We start from the raw sequence: 18104 nt of genomic DNA, 5'->3' as shown, positions 1-18104 counted from the left end.
CGAGAAAGGATCAAATTCAAGGCCCTATGCACCACCCATAGAGCCATGCAAAACCTAGGGCCTCCGATGCTGGAGACCATGCTCTACCCATACAAACCCAACAGGTCCCTTCGTTCCTCCCAATGTAACCTGGCTACTGTCCATAGAGTAAAGAAAGCCCGCACTGGAGGACGCCGCTTCTCGGTTATAGCCGCAACTCTATGGAACGCCCTGCCAACCCAGTTACGTGCCGAACCCAACTACATGAAATTTCGGAAGCTACTCAAGACTCACCTTTTCCCACAATAAAGCTGTCCCTTCACCCTCTGACCCCCTCCCCCTCAGTTGTATATGCAATCTCAGCGCTGGGACGCTCCCGGGCAGCCATGCGCTATATAAATCCTGCTTTCATTTCTTTCATTTCATTTCATGAAAATCACAAGCTGGGAACTCTGGGTAGTTCCTAGGAGAAAAGCTGCCCCTGTTTTATCTACAAAACAAACGACACTCCAAATCTATCCACCAACAATGTCTGCTTTTGTAGTACATATAGTCATATCTTATATTCTAAAGTCCTTAATATTTTCCACATCTCCACAAAAAACTTAAGAAAAGGGAGGAAGAGAGGAAGCTGCTTACATGTGGAACAGGTGTCACCAGGGTCCACTTCTCCTGACTCTTGTCGTTGCTTGCATGTGGTGACACAGCGCCTGCAGGGTGGAGGAGTGAAAGAAGACGATTGTTGGCACTGTGACATGCAGACTAGAGCCATGTTGTTTTCGCGTTTGGTTTATCGGTGCTAAAAAGCAACATGCAGGGTCGCTCACTCACTCACCTGGTTACTCATTCACTGTACTTCACTTTCACCCAACTGTTCACTCTCACTCACCTATTCATTCAGCGGCTCATTCAAACACTTGTATATTCATTCATTCATGAAATAACTCACTGAATCACTCACTCATCCACTTACGCTGTCCATTTTTATTTCTGGGGAAATTCTCAATAACGGACACTGCAAACTTACACACAGTTGGTCTCTGAACACCAATAGCACCTGGTAGACAGAAACCCACTCAAGAATCGTAAGAGAAGATGGTGTGCGTCCAGGAGGACCATTTTATGATAAAGTAGTGAGTTGAGGGGTTTATATAGGATGTTATTTATGTTGATTTCTGTTTGTTTTCAGTATCGTAAAAGGTCAAATTCCACATAGAGTGACAGAATTATAAATGTAAAACTCTGTGGCTGCTCAATCTAAAAGACAACGTTGTACTACATTCCATGTGTAATGATAGAAGAACCATGTATATTTGTATGTCTTAGTGTATTTAAAATGAAGTTTTTTTTTTTTAAAGTCTAAGGTCCTCGGTAGATCTTTTCTGTGCAAATAAAATGGGCTTGCCATTTGTTACAAATGCATTAAAGTTACATGTTGCATATGATTGGCTTTGGATGTGGACCGCTGCATTGATATATACTATTGTGTTCAAAAACCTAGGTTGGAATGCTTTCCACACAATGCCTAATGAAGGATGTATGGAATAAATTGACCTGTTTCTTGCAGTGTTCTTTGTAAACAAAAATCATTTGTACATTTTGTTTTTATTCATATGATGTTTTTAAAATCTGTACATATTGTGTGGATTTGGTCGCCCTGTAGAAGTCTCAAGAGAAACAAAACGTGTTGGCTACGGCTACAGTCAAAGAGGTTTTTAAAAAGATCCTTAATAAAGAAATTATTTAAATCAAGTGGACGTGTTTTCGCATTGCGTATCTTTGCACAAATGAATTTTTCAATATGTTATATGATTTACAGTCATGTTTTTATATAATTTTGTGGTATTCTGAGTGCTGGGTCCTCTGAGCTATAAATGTTAGTGTGGACATTGTCCTGTGGGGAAGGTTTAGGTGACTGATGTTTCAAGACTCATACACCTTTTCAATTTTAATATGGCTTTATACCCATTATTGTGATAAGAGTGATAATTGTTGCCCCAGTCTCCATGTAAATCAACAGTCTGGTAAATTTTAACTAGTGTTTGCATGAAACGTGCATGCCACAGTGGTGGCACTATCTATAACCTGGTGTCTAACCTGAACCCAAAGGAGGGCTCGTGCAATTCCGCAGTGAGACTACTCCTGAGGAGTGGGGGTTTGAGATGCAAAATAAGGCAATGATGAGGCAATAGTGCATTACAGCTAGGGAAACGTGATCTACTGATGTGGCAATGTTGCTTTGTATGTAGGGACTAAAAATTATTACCTGCATTAATATGTAACCATAAGTACAGGCAGGCATGACTATACTGGGATGGGAATAGTGCTTACATGCAGGGGGCTCTGGAATTACTGTATGGCAGTGTTTTTTGTACACGGTAGGACCATGAGGATTGCTGGTATGGCAGTAGTGCTGTACATTCAAGGGGTAGAGTAGACCTTTACCTCTACCACAATGGGCCTTTACTACTGGTATGGCAACAATGACAACAGTACTTGACAGCTGCTGCCACGAGGATTACTGGAACAGATTCTGTGCTCTACATGCAGGGCCCATGTGTGTTATGGAAATGGTTTGCTAGTAGGGAATCAGGAGGATTGCTGGCATGGTAATGGAGTTTCACTCACAGCACAATGAGGACTACTAATATGGGCATTCTGCTTACATGGAAAGGGGGCACGAGGCTTTGCTGCTATGTCGCGCGAAACTTACATGCAGGGACATGAAGATGACTGATATGGGCACGATGTCTGGTTGACTGACATATCAAGGCCATGGAGATGCTAGTATCACAGTAGTGTGTGTAACACATGGGATACTTTGACTATGGTCTAGGTCTTTGAGATCATCACCATGAAGGTAATAAACAGCTTGACAACTTTGAGCATTGTTGATCCTGGGGACAGTGCACAGCTCCTGAGATAGCATGCAGCATCTTACCTCAATGTTCATCACTGATCAACCAAGACAGGTGAGAACACTGAGCAAGCATCAAGCAAACTGGAGGAGCACACGCAACAGGTTGTCACATGAAACATTGCGTAATTTGTATGAGCCAGAAATATTTTAGTAGAACCATTACTTAATTACTCTGTACCCTGGATTATCTGAGCTGCACTTGGAAATGTACCGGACTCAGCCAGAAGCACAGTGTCACCACCATGGCTCACAGTCACATCAAACCTGGTGGCATTGCGCTCTCTATCATACAACCTGTGATGGCATATGGACATTGATGGGCGTTATGCAAAGGTATTGTCTTCAAATCTACTGTTAAATGGCATTTAAACAATATTTAAATCGCAGGATTTTCAATGGGAATTTTTGCAGTCGGACTCACTGAATAAGACAAGCACTTTGTCCACTGGCATGATCTCTGGCTAATAAACATCCCCTGTTTTCCGTGAGGCATCCTATTTTCCTACAAACTCAAACATGGTTTGGAGCATTAGATAGATAGACAGACAGAGAGACAGATAGACAGACAGGCAGACAGAAAGACTAGATAGACAGACAGACTAGATAGACAGACAGACTAGATAGACAGACTAGATAGATAGATAGATAGATAGATAGATAGATAGATAGATAGATAGATAGATAGATAGATAGATAGATAGATAGATAGATAGATAGATAGATAGATAGATAATCTCCTGGGAACTCTGGCATGAAAAAACAGACAATATAATAAGTTCCACTCCAGAAATTCCTCTAAAATTGCTTTTATTTATTTTACTGTGTATATTCAGTAAGGTGTATTTTTCTTCAAAAAAGCTTGACAACATGCATTCTACATCTTAAGAAATCAAACTGTATTCACTGTTCTTAGCAATGCATTAGCTTTGTCTTCATTAGAGTTACGCCTTTTTCACCCACAACTAAAAAGTCAAATGTACTCAAGGGAAAGCAAACGTACTGCAGAAGAAACATCCCACAAGTTTTCTTTCATAATAATTAACAGCAGAGGAGGCTTTACCTGAATCTGCTTACCTGCTAACATAACTTGAAAACACAACAATCAGAGGATGAGGACATGAAATACAGTTACGTGTCAGAGGTGAGGAGTAAAGTTACAGATCTGCAGCAAGCCCTGAGGGGGACGTGACTCTTTGCCGGCTCCTCTGCTACGGCGGAGGAATGTCACTCACCCCCCCTTCTGAGTGCCAGACAGCAGAAAGAAACAGAAAAAACAAAAAGATAATAAAACCATTTTATTATCATTTTATTTTCCTTTCTGCTGCAGGCATCAAAGTCTGGGCAGGGCCATGACGAGTGCACATGGAGGAGTAGGGCACACTGTAAAGTGCGCATGGCGGGTTGGCCGGCTATCTAAGGCCGTACACTTTGATCTGTCTCAACCCGAGCTGTGTTGTACAGCTGGTTGGAGTAGACACGCATAACTAGGGGACAGCGTTGCAACAGTACCTGTTGGCTCTTTCCAGCACTGTGCAGATAGAACAGATGAGGGACGGAATGCTGAACAAATCAAACATTCACCCACAGTCACAGACCCGGGTTAAATTCATAGTTTTTTTGCTGCACAGCACAAGAGGCACGTTAGGCTAAACTATTTATTGTGACACACAGAAACGACCCCAGCGAGCTGCATGCAGGTCTGGTACAACCACCAGCTGTCCATTTCAGAACCTAGAAGAGGCTCCACAAAGGAGCATCAAGATCTCAAAAGGAACCCTGCACAAGAGTATGTAGGCCCCACTGTGAGAGCATAGGCCTTACCATGTGTAGTGTAGAGGGCTGAGCTCACCATTTCGAATACCATTAGAGAAAGTACCCTAAAATTCTCTCTTTCTTTTCCTTTGTTTGGACTTCCGTCAGAAACAAAATCATCCCAAGATTTGTTAGGCTGGAGGGGCTCACTACATGGGCAAGCCGAGTGGAAAAGCATGATCCACGATGGTATAAGGCACACCTCTTGTGCACAATCCCTCTCTCATTCAAGAACTTCTCCTTCTCATTTGAGGTGAACTGCATCCCGTTGTCAGTAAGAATGCAAAATCAATTTACAATTCTTAATTTTGAGCTAAAATGAATTCACGCTCTTCATAAGGAACAATACTTCAACATAAGAATTTTTACAATGAAAAAAGGATGTGCAGGAACTGAACTTCATATGAAACAAAATGGATTTATTTTCATTAATAGAGTTAAATCACTGTACATTTGTGAAGGTTGATCCAGAAGGGAACGTGCAAAGAAGGGGGGTGCTCGAAAGTTGATGGGTGGGGAAATTATTCCCAGAGTAAAGAAAAAGTAGAAAGGTTCAGTGAGAGAATAATTAAACATATCAATCCTAGTGTCCTGTCCCAATACTATTTTACATGGTCTATTTACATTAATTTGTACAATCACACATTGTAATCATCTGTGGCACGTAGTAGTGATAGGCTGGGTGGGTCCAGGTACAGGGGTATATGATCGTCAACGTTTCGACTCGACTTGTGGCATGTAGGACAGTTGAGCCTTTGCCTGCGAGTCTTCCTCAGGACAGGGTATGTGGGGACAGTTGGAGGCAATCAATACGTGGTTTTAGCACCTCATCTGGTGGGGAGAAATGGCGGCTATCAGTACAGTATACAAAATAGCACATCCTATTTAGCACATCCTATGGCCATCAAATTATGTAGGCATACCCGCACGTAGTTCTTTGCGGGAATGTTATAGCCGTATCCTGGCTCCAAAACAAAACAGTTGGATGCCCCTCCAGGGTCAGTCCGGTGGGCAACACAATTGCACAATTTCTGCATGAGAAAAGAAGTCTGGGTATATCAATCTGTAATAAGTACAACCGGCCCTCTAAGTTAAGTGAAACCCTTTTCACAGGCCTAATACCTAAACCAATTATTATTCACAATCCTCTTGTGGGGATCATGCTCTTACATAATTCAAGAGATCATAAGTGCTTAATTCACCCTTATTGGAGGCTTAGTGTCCAATGCGTGGAATATCCACAATAGTAATTGTGCATGGATATTCTAAACCAGTCTCCGTAGTGAAGAGGTCCACCTCCCTTGGGCCATGGTGGATAATTAGGGCCCTCAACCAGTGCTGTGAGTGCCCTGCACGATTCTGAGTCCTGCAGTGATACCTTGGTCTCTATGGGGCAAGACTGTTGTGTTCTAAAATTACCGGGAAGGGGAGGGAGGATAAAGGTGGAGAGGGGTAAGGAGGGGATGTGTAGGTGTGGTCAAAGAAGGGGGGGTGAGAGTGGGAAAGGGCAAGGGCAGGGGCTTGGAGAGGAGGGGAGAGTAAAGCAAGAGTTAGGGCAGGCTCACTTGTTTTTTCATATCAACAATCCTATTTTTCTTTCACAGATCTTCTTGATCATTCACATGAGCACTTACTTTCACTCTTTTCTGTGCACACCAACTGATAGTGAAACCCCATTTGTAAATATTTGTATTTTATATTTTATATTATATTTTATATTTGTCTTTTTTTCAAAAAATATATTAAATAAGAAAGTCTCTTGGACTTCGGTGAGACTGGTTGGTTTTATGTGTGCTTTCCTGTACCAATCGATAATTTGGGCTATTATATCTATCATGTTCTGTGCTATATCAACCATAGTGGATTGAATCTGATGATGACTAAAGAAATCAAATGAAGTATATCATTACTTTGTGCATGCTGAATGAATGTCTAGGACCAACTTGTAGTGACAGTTCATAAGGCTGAAATTTAGTCTATCTTTGTGGAGAAGGCAGCCGCTAAGTGGTCCTCGACACGGGAGAAAAACTATGACTGTAGTGAACTCATCTGCCATCATTTGGCTCTTAGAACCAGACAACTGGCCACAGCTAGCGAAATACTCTCAATCCAACTTCCAACTGGAGAGGTGACCAACGACCCGTACAAAATCCAAAGTGCATTCCGAGAATTTTCTTTGAATCTTTATTCTGAGGTGAACAACAGTTCAGTAGATCTGAGAGAGGACTCTAAGTACCTAGATGAAATCACTTTATCCCAACTTAGTCTGAAAGACCGTGGCCAACTTGAAGATCCTTTGACTTGGGAAGACATCGCTGAAGCTTTAGCTAGCTTACCAGATGTTAAGGCTGCAGGAGTTAATTGTATTCCTGTCGAGTTCTACAACATCTTTGCTCCCCAAATAAAGGCTATTTTCACTAAGCATGGGCGAATTTTGCGAATCTCGCGTTCGCGAATTTTGCGGATTTGCGAACTCGCAATCCGCAAAATCCGCGAATTCCCGCGAATTAGCGGATTTTTTTTTTTGTGTTCGCCCGTGTTTCTGCCAGTTCGCGAGGGTTTTTACAATTTCGCAATTTGCGAACTTACCTGTCGGGTCGCAAGTTTTGCGAACTTGTTGTTTCTACGTGTCCAGCCTGTTTGGGACACTCTTCTTCATCACTGCCACTCTCTGTCACCACTGCCACTCTCTGACTACTCATGCCACCCTCTGGCCCACCCATGCCACCCTCTGTTTCATCACCACACCCTCTGGTTGTCCAGTGTACATTATTTTCGGCAAAGCAAAGCACACCTTCCCTGCCTCAAGTGACCTGAATTAATTTGGGGCTGATTAATGTGTCACAGAATATTTTTTTAGCTGGCACCTGCTTCCTTAGCGCGCCCTGATTAGTGATCTTTTGCACTTGCTAAGTGCTTTCATTGTTGCAAAATTAGTTACAACACCTGCCCTGCCCCAACTGACAATAATGAATCAGGGGCTGATTAATGGATTTTAACTTCCAGCCTGGCTCCTGCTTGTCTCCCTTAGCTGTAATTCAGGACCTTTGTGGCATATGTGTAACTATTCTGAGGTTCAGAGCAGGGTCACATAATAGTTGCAACTGGCAACTGAACTCTGGAGGGGCCCCTCAGGAAGCACTACAGGAAATGGCTACTAATGATGAGCCTGAACTTTTGAACCTGGTAAGTAGTTACTTTCAGTTTTGCTAAGATCGTATTTCTGCAATTTTGCACTTATTCGCGGGGCGCGAACTCACGCGAACAGTGCGAACAGTGCGAGCAAAATCCGCTGCTCGCGGATTTGCGGATTTTGCGGGAGATTCGCAAATCTCGCGGATTGCGAATTTACCGAAAATCCACAAAATCCGCGAGCGGAACGGATTTTCCGCCCATACTTAATTTTCACCTTATTGGTAGTTTCCATTTTTGACGGGGCCTCCCCACCTGCCTCCTGGTCCAACGCTAAAATTGCTATTTTCCCTAAAAAGGTTAAATAACCACTAGAAATGGGATCATATAGGCTGATCACCCTCATTAATTGTGACTCGAAGATATTCTCTAAAATCTTATCACCTATGATTTCTTCAAGGATCAAACCCCCGGTGTCAGAATGGCAACACGGGTTCATTCCTAAGAAAGGCACTACTGAACACATCCGATGGACCATCACATTATTTGACGCGGCCCCAATTGACAGGAGACCAGATGACGCTAATTCTATTAGATGCTGAAAAAGCATTCGACCAGGTCTCCTGCCAGTTTCTCTGGGGCGTCATGAGAAGGATGTGCTTCGGGACAAAGCTAATTCAAGCTATTCAAGCCCTTTTTATATCAACCCTACAGCCAGTGTATCAATGAATCGGATGCTAACTAAACAATTTGAAATCTCTCGAGGCAAGGGTGTCCCTGCTCCCCATTGCTTTTCGCCCTATATCAAGATCCTCTGATCAAAAAAATGGAAAACAACCCAGTAATCCGGGCAGTGAGTAGATCTGGCTGGGATACTAAAATCATGGCTCATGCTGACGATCTGGCTGTGGCAACCCCGGAGCCCGAAAGCGCCATCTTAGCCCTGGAACTGGAGGCCCAAGCGTTTGGGAACATTTCGGGATATACACTCAATACATAATCAAATGGGTGTAAAGTTGTGTTGTCCCGAAAGTAAAATACCTGGGGGTGACGGTGACTGCAAACACTGATGTGATTGTGGCACAATACACACTTCTCAAATGCTCTTTTGTCTTACAAATACCCTGGTGACTTTCATAGGCAAGTGCCTCAATCGACTTCTCACGCTTGAGGGGGAACTAACCTGCTCCTTCACATAAGAAGTTTGTCAGTAACAGAAAGTTCATTCATGAACTTTTCAAAGCTCGAACCGTTATACCACCAGCTATGATCTTCATAATTTCCTTCAGCAAATCATCCTTCTCTAATTCCTCCAGCCATTCAACCTCCAAAACACAACCCCGGTAATTTCACACATTTTAAATGAATCTTCCTTTCACCAAGTATTTTCATCCTCCACAGAACTTTGAGCATCTTTAAAAAGCCTAGAAAGGCAATCTGGAGTCTTTTTCTCCAACCCTGGAATATACACAACAGTAAAATGATAGTCTTGCAGCGCAACCAACCATTTGATAATATAGGACGAAATACAATACACTCTTTTTCTGCCAAAAACTTCCTGAAGAGATCTGTGATCCCTTTGAACAGTAAATGTACTCCCCATAAAAACGTCAGAATTTCTTGATTGTATTATACCTATTGTAGAGTACATGCTTACCGCTCCCCTCAGAGACCTAGAGACAAAAGCTAAGGTAACCTCCCTTGTCCTGTTTTTTGCCTTAACACTGTAACAAACCCCTTTTCACTGTCATCAGTCATAATAGAACATGATAACCCCAGGATAGCCCTTTTCAAATTTTGCACTGTAAAGAAACTTGCTTTTATGCCATCAAACTCCCTTTAACATGCCTCATCGCTGTCAAACCACACTCCTTTCTTAAGCAGTCCTCGAACAGCACATGCACAACTGGCAATGTTTGGGAAAACCCTGTTATAAAATTCCGCCATACCTTAAAAGGGTTGCATAGCATCTTTTTTGTCAGGATGAGGTAAATCCGAAATGGTTTTAATCAGATCATCTTTTGTGTTAACGCTTTCTGCAGAGATTACATGCCCCAAATACATAATTTCTGATAGACAGAATTTGCATTTGCAGACTTTCAAGGTAATATCCTTCGAACTAGAATCTGTAACACTTCTCCGGTCTTGTTCAAGAGAACCTCTAGATCTTTGTGGAAAATCAAAACATCCTCTTGAAAGAACTTCACTCCTGAAATCTTCCCCAAAAAATCATTCATCACTCCCTGAGAAATAGACAATGCAGAGCAAATAATATAGAAGCGAAAGACCCTATAAAGCATAATGAACGTAGTGAGAGCTCTTGAGTTTTCAATTAGATAAACATGGTGGTAAGCTAAGGTGAGGTCCAGAGTGGAGAAAAAACTGGTCCCCTCCCAGCACATCTACCATCTCCATGATGTTGGGAAGAGGACATTTGTCCTCAACAACTTCTTTGTTAAGCTGTCTATGGTCTCAACACAATCTGATGTCACCCGAGATTTTTGTTACCACAACAACAGGGCTTCTACAACCTTAATTATCCGTTCTGCACACAAACATTCTAAATCCATTTTTGTAGTGTCTTGTAGACTAAGAGGAATATTCCTAGCTTTACAAGCCACAGGTGTGGCACCTTCTTTCATACGGATAAGGTGTACATACCCTTTAACACTGCGTACATCACTGGAAAAGACATCAGGAAGTTCTTGGAGAAAGGTGTCAGCTAATTTGCAAGAATGTATTGAAACATAATTAACCTTTCTAACCTGTACTTGGGGCTCTGAATTAGGGTCAAGGTAAATCCCTAAATGTTTTTGATGTGGCCAGTTTAACAATGTATTGCTCTTAACCAGTACATAAATCTCAGCCATAGGCACATTCCCATGAAATTCAATTATGACCTCAAAACACTCAACCAACTCAATAGTCTTCCTGCTGTAACTGTAAGATGTGACAACAGAATCCCTCAGCTCAAACTTTCCTCAAAAGCATCTGCCAAAATAGCTATCAGAAACTTATGAAAGTCTTGCCCCTGAATCGATCATCATTATGACAATAATATTGATAAGAGATATGAGGTTGGAGGGATGTTCACAAATAATACTTGACACACAATTCACATCAATAATAACTTGTAACACCCTCTCCATATGATCTGCACCGACCTCGAAAACCTTTTTCCATGGGTTCATTAGATTAAATAAAATTGCAAAGTGCTCTTTCTTACCACATGCTTACACATAACTTTAAACGCTGGACACTCCTTGAAATTGGCAACGTAATTAGGGCTCCCACATCGAAAGCACACATTTGTAAATTTTGAGACAGCAGAAAACTGTTTCTATTGTTTGAGAGACACAGCATGTATAGCAAACACATTATTCTTGTGTTTCTGCAACTCCTGAATGCATAACAATGAATGTTCAACTTTCTTCCCAAACATTAGGACCTCATTAAGATCAGGATTATTTTTGGACCGTAGTTCCTCACGGATTTTATCACACCTGCACTCTAACATAAATTGGCCTCTTACTCTTTCTTCTGTGCTCTCTCCAAAGTTGCAGGGAGAAGTCAATTTAGGCAGAGCTGTGACAAAATCCTCTACAGATTCCTCAACCACCTGTTTTCATTGCCAAAGTAATAATGTTGCAAAATAATGGAAACTTTAGGAAGATAATGATCATCCAAACGTTTGAATAATTTTTCAAACTCATTGTGAGATTGAGAGGCATCCCTCTCACCTTCAGTGGCTATTTCAGGCACATTTTCAATTATATCTTGGCCCTCCGCACATAAACTATCCAACAACAGGGAAGCATTTTTTTCACTGAGATAAATTAGGGTGTACACTCTCAAATAATTTATTAATACCTTTTTCCATTTGGCCCATGGAAGTAGAGGCTCCCCAGGAGACGGTAGAACAAAATGGAGGTGGTGTGTTATTTTTGTTGACAGGAAATAATTGAATTAAAAGACTCAGGAGGAAATAAACAAGTAAAAAAATTGAAAGAGGAAAGAACAAGCATTTGCAATGCAATAGGTCTCGCATTAGGAAAGTTTGAGCTATTGGTATTGTAAATGACAAATTTTGTATTTATGTGTTGGTTTTGAAAATAGCTAAATTAATAGCTTTGTCATTTACAATGCCAATAGTTTTAACTTTCGCAAATGTGACACCGATAGCATTCGTAATGCAATATGTGTTGTATTTATGTGACTTAGATATATTGATATTACAAATAACAATGGCTTTTTAAAAATAATTAATACGTAAATAAAAGTTATTGTAATTTATAATGGCAATAGCTTAAACGTTGGTAAATAACTTTTGTGAAGATTATGTTCAGTGTATTTTTTGTGACGAAAATCCAGGAACAGAAGTGAAATAAATTTCAGTTTACCCATTATTACTGTTTTTAATCCAACTGCTGCAAATGGGCTGTTTTGGACATTAAAGTAAAAGTAACCAGCAAAAATTGTGAAAGGTTACTAGCCAAATGAAAATATTTATTGAAACCAGGAGACATAATTTGACACCAATTAAGAACATCTAATGGCATTTCGAAAACTAGCGCTCCAAGATGCAAAAGGAATACCCTACGGAGACTGAAAGAATACATGTGCTTTTCAATGATCTTGAATCGTGAGGAGTGTTTGTACATGCTTTGTCCACTCCAGGAGGATGTTCAGGGCGAATTGCTGTCACTGGTAGACAGAGGGACAGCAGTTTACTGATAATCCCTCGATATACCCGAATGGAATGGGTTGGGCTCAAATGAGATTTAGGGAATGGACATTTTTCAAACATAATAAGTCCAGTGATGGATCAGTTTTCCCCTTCCACTGCGCTTTTGCCAAGACTGCCCTATGTCCTTTTGTGAGGACTCTGCGCTGCCCCCTCACCCCACTTGGCTGTGGTTACCGCTCATTTCACCCCCATGCTTGTCTACTGTATGCCTCTGACCTTTTATGCTTGTTTTATTTGTCTTCTCTCGTTTGCGGTGCGCTGCGCATAGAACCTGGACCCTGGGCGCTTGTTACGCATTACAAGCCCTAAACAATCATGGATGAACCAGTAGGTGGCAGCGGAGCGCGTGTCGTAGCACAAGGGATACTCCTGGCACATCTAAACCCTGTTCCCTGCTAGCGCCGCACAGGGGCCCCAAAACACTGCGGAAGAACGAGTGCATGCCATCTAGGAAACTTGCGCATCTTGTTTGCGGATGGTGGGCCTCCGCACTCACTGTGGAGCCTGTGACATATTCATCACCACACTTGGACCCACAGCAAGAGAGAGGCAGAAAGGGAAAGGCAGGGAAGCAGTGACACAAGACGATAGAAGGGGTGAAAAAGAACCCACAAAAGTGAAATCGAAAGGCAGGGCGTGAGGTCATGCAAGGTGGAATCAACACTAGGCAGCGGCCTGTTGATCGGCAACGCAGGCATCGGGCCCGGCCTGCGGGGGCTCCATGGAACCCTTCTGCACCCGGCATTCCTTCATTTGTACACATGAAGAACTGTCTTTAGGCACTTTCAAACTTCGTAGAATAGTCGGTTTTATACACAGCGCACGAAGCCGGGTCTTCTTCCCGAGCGCTCCCAACTTTTCCAACAAGAGTGTCCACCGAGTTCAGTTAATCGCATTCCACGCGCGTCGCTCTCCGTTATTTCAATAACGTTAACTATGAAGAAACATCGTGTTCTCTGAAAGAGCTATCTGTACATACTTGGCGTCGTCCACTGCAGTAGCAACCTAATATTTTAAAGGGACTCCTGTGCAATAACACCCCTCTCAGATGAATTTGAGACCGATTGAAATAGAAAGATCATCATCTACCTATACTACTCACTGCTTCCAGGTCCAACTTCAAATGGGGAAGGAAGGAAATAGCTACTTTAAAAGAACAAGTTCACATTAAGGAGTGCCGCCGCGCTGGCCGCGGCGACCCGGAAGCTCTTAGCCGGCCGGCGAATCCAGTCGCGGCCGACCGGAAGTCCCGCCTCCCGAGGTCCGCGAGCCCGATTGAGAAGAGGAGACGAGACGCGCCGCGCCGTGAGGAGCCCGCCGGAAGAGCGCAATTGGTGAGTGGGGCCCAGGGCTGAAGTGAAGTGCGTGCGTGCCTGTGTGTATGCCTGGGAGGGGTGGGGGAGTGTGTGCACGCGTATGTGCGTGTGTGCGCGATGGAATGTGTGTGCGCATGCGTGACTGTGTGTGATTGAGAGAGAATGCGAGGTAGGGGATAGTGTGCCTGTATGTGTGTCGTATGCCTGCGTGTGCATGCGCGCGCCTGTGTGTGTGTGTGTGCGTGCATGCAGAGGGGTGGGGGCTGCCTGTGTGTGAGAGCAAGGGATTTGCTTCGCGCATGCGCAGCTACCAGACGCTCGCTCCCGAGGTGAAATCTGACCTCGTCAAAGCGCGCGACTGGTAGCTGTCCACATTCCTAAATACGGGCCACAAAAGGTCTGAAGCAGACACTCTCAATGCTCACGCATTGAGAGTAGGTCTGCTCTACCTAAAAAATGAGAGAAGAGAGACACCAGCACACAATAATGTGCCCAAAATCCCACTGAAAAGGAAATGAATGAATGAAAGTAATCTTGTAATGCGCAACTAAGCCCGAAGTCATCAAGGCGCCTAACCAAAAAACTCAAAAAAGAACCAGGAAACGCAGCTACGGGTAAGCTTTACCAAAGAGCCTTTCAGCAGCATAAAACAGAGGGTTGGGCCTTCATTTCCAGGGGCAGGGAATTCCACATAGTAGGGGCGAGATATGAAAATGCTCTTCCTCCCCACTTGGCTCTTCGAATGCGAGGCACCGACAACAGGCTCCTTCTAGAGGAGCGGAGGTTCCTATAGGGAGCGTACGGCACCAGAAGGTCCTTCACCCCCCCGTCCCATAGCCCCCTAGTGCCCTAAATGTCAGACAAAGAGTCTTAAAGGTAATCCTGGCCTCAATCGGAAGCCAATGTAGACTTTTCCTGGCAGTTGTGGCAGAGGACATCCTGGGGGCATCCAACACAAATTTGGCCACCGCATTCTGGATAGTTTGTAGGCGTTGCAGCAAACCCTTATTAATGCCGGCGTAAAGCGCTTTGCAGTAGTTACACCGCGAGAGGACCAATGCTACTACAACCTGTTTTCGGGCCTGTGGAGATAAGTAATGTTTGATCTTCCTAAGGATTTTGATGATGCCCCAACAAATAGCAACTGTCCTATTGACCTGCTTGGCCATAGAGAAGGCGGGGTCGATCAGGACTCCGAGATTTCGAGCCGAGTCTGTGGATGTGGGACACTCTCCTAGCGAAAGGGGCCATCATTCTGAGGACCACATATCCTTGTTCCCCCCGAAAACAAGGATCTCGGTCTTCTCGCCGTTAAGCTTTAGTGAATTGTAGACCATCCACTGCAAAACAGCCTCCATACAGTTCCTAAAGCTGCGAGCGACGGAGCTGACCGAGTAGGAGAGGGAAACCATGATTTGAGTGTCATCTGCATATGACGCTACCTCCATCCCAAACGATCTTATCAACCTGGCAAGTGGGGCCACATAGATGTTAAAGAGGGAACTGCAGAAGTAACTTTAAAATGATAAACAGTGAAGTCTTTCTGCTGGATACTGGAAGAAATGTGGTAGTCTGTTCACTTTTTCAATGGATACCGTGGGAGGTGCTACAGCAATCCCCACGGAAATGAGGTAATCATCCACAGCAGTCCAATAACGAAGAGCTTGATCTGATGGTAAATGTGGGCTATGAGAGCAAGTGCTGAGGGCAGCAGGGACTTCAAGGCGTAAAGATGCACTCCAAGCTGAATGAAGGTGAAAGCAACACTCCAAGATGAGTGCCAGTCTTGAGCACTTCCCTCGGAGACAAGTGTGGTTGCTGAGAGGGAGATTTGAGGGTCGCAGAGACTACAGGGCTAAAAGCCGCTCTACATGCGGTGCAGTGAGAACTGCTCCACAATCACTCAAACACGTCAGGCAAGGTTCGGGCAGGAAAAGACAAAAGCAGACATCCGAAAGTCTTCTGTCGCATAGCAAATGTATAGTACCTACTCTCGCTGCAGTTCTTGTGCACAAGGTTTTCAGCTGCCTGGGCGCACAGCACAGCTCAAAGGCACATGAAATGGATGAAAGTAGCACCATTAAAAGTACAGTACCTTGGTATAATGGATGGTGTATCATGGTTATGAGAGTAGAGCTGCTTCCAGTCCTGAGGAGGTGTTGAACTTTCTCTTAAATGTGAATATTGGTAGGCACAAGTAGGTTCAATCATTCATCGTCAGTGAGGTAGTAGTAGGTGACCTCAGTAAAACCCAGGAGAAGGTGAATATTTAACAAGAACTTTATTAAGATTAAAAGAAACCCCATCCATAACTGCTCAGTCTCAGAAGAACCCTCTGCAACTGTCCACATTCAGGTCATAAAAACCCCAACATTCCAAGTAGAACAAATCAACAATACATAGAAACGAAATGCAACTGAAGATACCAAAAGGACTATAACCTAGATAACAACACCACACGTATTTCTGCTTATTCCTGATCTACTTGCTTCACTCAATGTCCCCACTGTGTTGTGTGCCTCAGAATATGAAGCTGGGACATGGGAGAGTAACATGGTTTATGATAGACCAAAACGTGCCTCCCTGTCTTCCCTCAGACACAGAATCAGGGGCATATTCATTTCATAAGGGTTTTTTCCACAACCTGCATAATCATATGCCTTACCAGCCTGCAGAGAAGTCCTCCATGCTTCCTTCACATATTTTCTCTAGAAATGACAAAAAGAAAGCACATTTGTGAAAATACCATCTTAAAGAACAAGTTTCTTAACTTCTGTAATGCCTTTTCTGGTAGAGACTCTTTCTAATCGCAGATTCCCCAACTTATAATATTCACCAGGCAGGTATCAGACTGGATCTAGAAAATATTGAGCAGTACCTCTGCGGCTGATAGGTGGCATCGATCAATGCCACATTGGCATCGTCCACTTTGGAAGAGAAGTCTGTGCGCTTATATAGGTGCCACCCCAACACGCTGACATCAGGTTTTTTACGTGGCTATTTCCATGCCAACAAAATGGAGCCACAACTGAATGGTGTACAACCAGTGTACAACATCTAAAAGGAGCTTCAGGGTGAAGAGCCCATTTTCCTAATCAGCGAGAATGGAAGGGTGAGTGAGGAATATGTGGTAAGTAACTTGGTCTTCCAACAACAGATTTCTCACCTTAGAAGAGATACCCAAGCAATACATCCCCGGAGTTAGGTCTGCACACTGGCTCAAACCAGGAAACCCTGGAAGACCAAACTGGCAAAATGCTCATCTCGGCAGACCTGACGTTCCAAGCAGTAGTGCTTTGTGAATGTGTGGATTGATGCCCACTTAGAGCTTGGGAGATGTCCAGGGCAGATGCTCAGCATGCTAATGCATCACAGTGGACTTGACCCTTGTGGAATGGGACTACAAGCCCTCGGGTTGCTGCATTTTAGCTCCTGCATAGCAGATTTTGATGCAAAGTACAATACATTGAGCGATAGTTCTCTTCTGCGCAGTCCAACCTTTTTTTTGCTCCTGTGAAATTGATAAAGAGCTGATCATCCACATGTTGGTCTTCTGTAGATCAGTGTTAAAGACAGAGCTCCTTTCAGATTCAACTGTTTGAGCCTCTGCTATTCCTTAGAAAGATGGGGTGGAATTAAAAATGTCAGCAATGCAATGTTTTGGCTGATGTGGAATGGAGTCACCACCTTCGGTAGGAAGGAGGAGCTAAACCAGTTTGCCCAGGTAGAATCTGGTGGATGAAGAATTATCTGAAAGAGCTTGAAGCTCACTGTTTGTCCTGGCCAAAGTAATGGCCACTAAGAAAACCATTGTAAGCGTCAGAAGTGTCAGAGGACAGCTATGTAGTGGCTTGAATGGGGAGCCCATGACAAATTTCAGGACCAAATAAAGGTCCCATTGAGGCATGATGAAAGCAGTAAGAGGGTACAAATGTTGCAAACCTTTAAGGAAACATGTCACAACAGGTCACTTAAACTGTGTGGGCCGATCTGGCAACTGCAAAAAAGCAGAGATGGCAGACATATAACCTTTAAGGGCGCCCAAGAGAAGGCCTTGCTAGGCTAAAAACAGCACAAACAACAGCATCTCCGAAAAGGAGGCAGAAAGTGGATCAATCTGACGTGAAGAACACCGAATCCCAAATTTGAACAAAGAGCAGGAGCATTCAGTTTTTGTTTTAGGGATGCCTGGCTGCTA

At 43.4% G+C, this 18104-nt stretch overlaps 1 protein-coding gene across 2 annotated transcripts in view; it reads right to left on the bottom strand.

The window, feature by feature from the left end:
• LOC147730750 (uncharacterized) overlaps positions 1 to 18104 on the bottom strand; it is a 1432305-nt gene that overhangs the window by 288394 nt on the left and 1125807 nt on the right. For both annotated transcript variants that reach the window (XM_086955559.1, XM_086955560.1), the window contains 2 exons: positions 16572 to 16614; positions 619 to 689 (listed from right to left, as the gene is read on the bottom strand). In XM_086955559.1, the coding sequence (XP_086811685.1) occupies positions 619 to 689; positions 16572 to 16614 (114 nt within the window). The remainder of the gene's footprint in view (positions 1 to 618; positions 690 to 16571; positions 16615 to 18104) is intronic.

Source organism: Lissotriton vulgaris, chromosome 2_1 (genome assembly GCF_964263255.1).
Source record: "Lissotriton vulgaris chromosome 2_1, aLisVul1.2, whole genome shotgun sequence".
Taxonomy (NCBI): domain Eukaryota; kingdom Metazoa; phylum Chordata; class Amphibia; order Caudata; family Salamandridae; genus Lissotriton; species Lissotriton vulgaris.
This window is presented reverse-complemented; position numbering and strand designations above follow the sequence as displayed.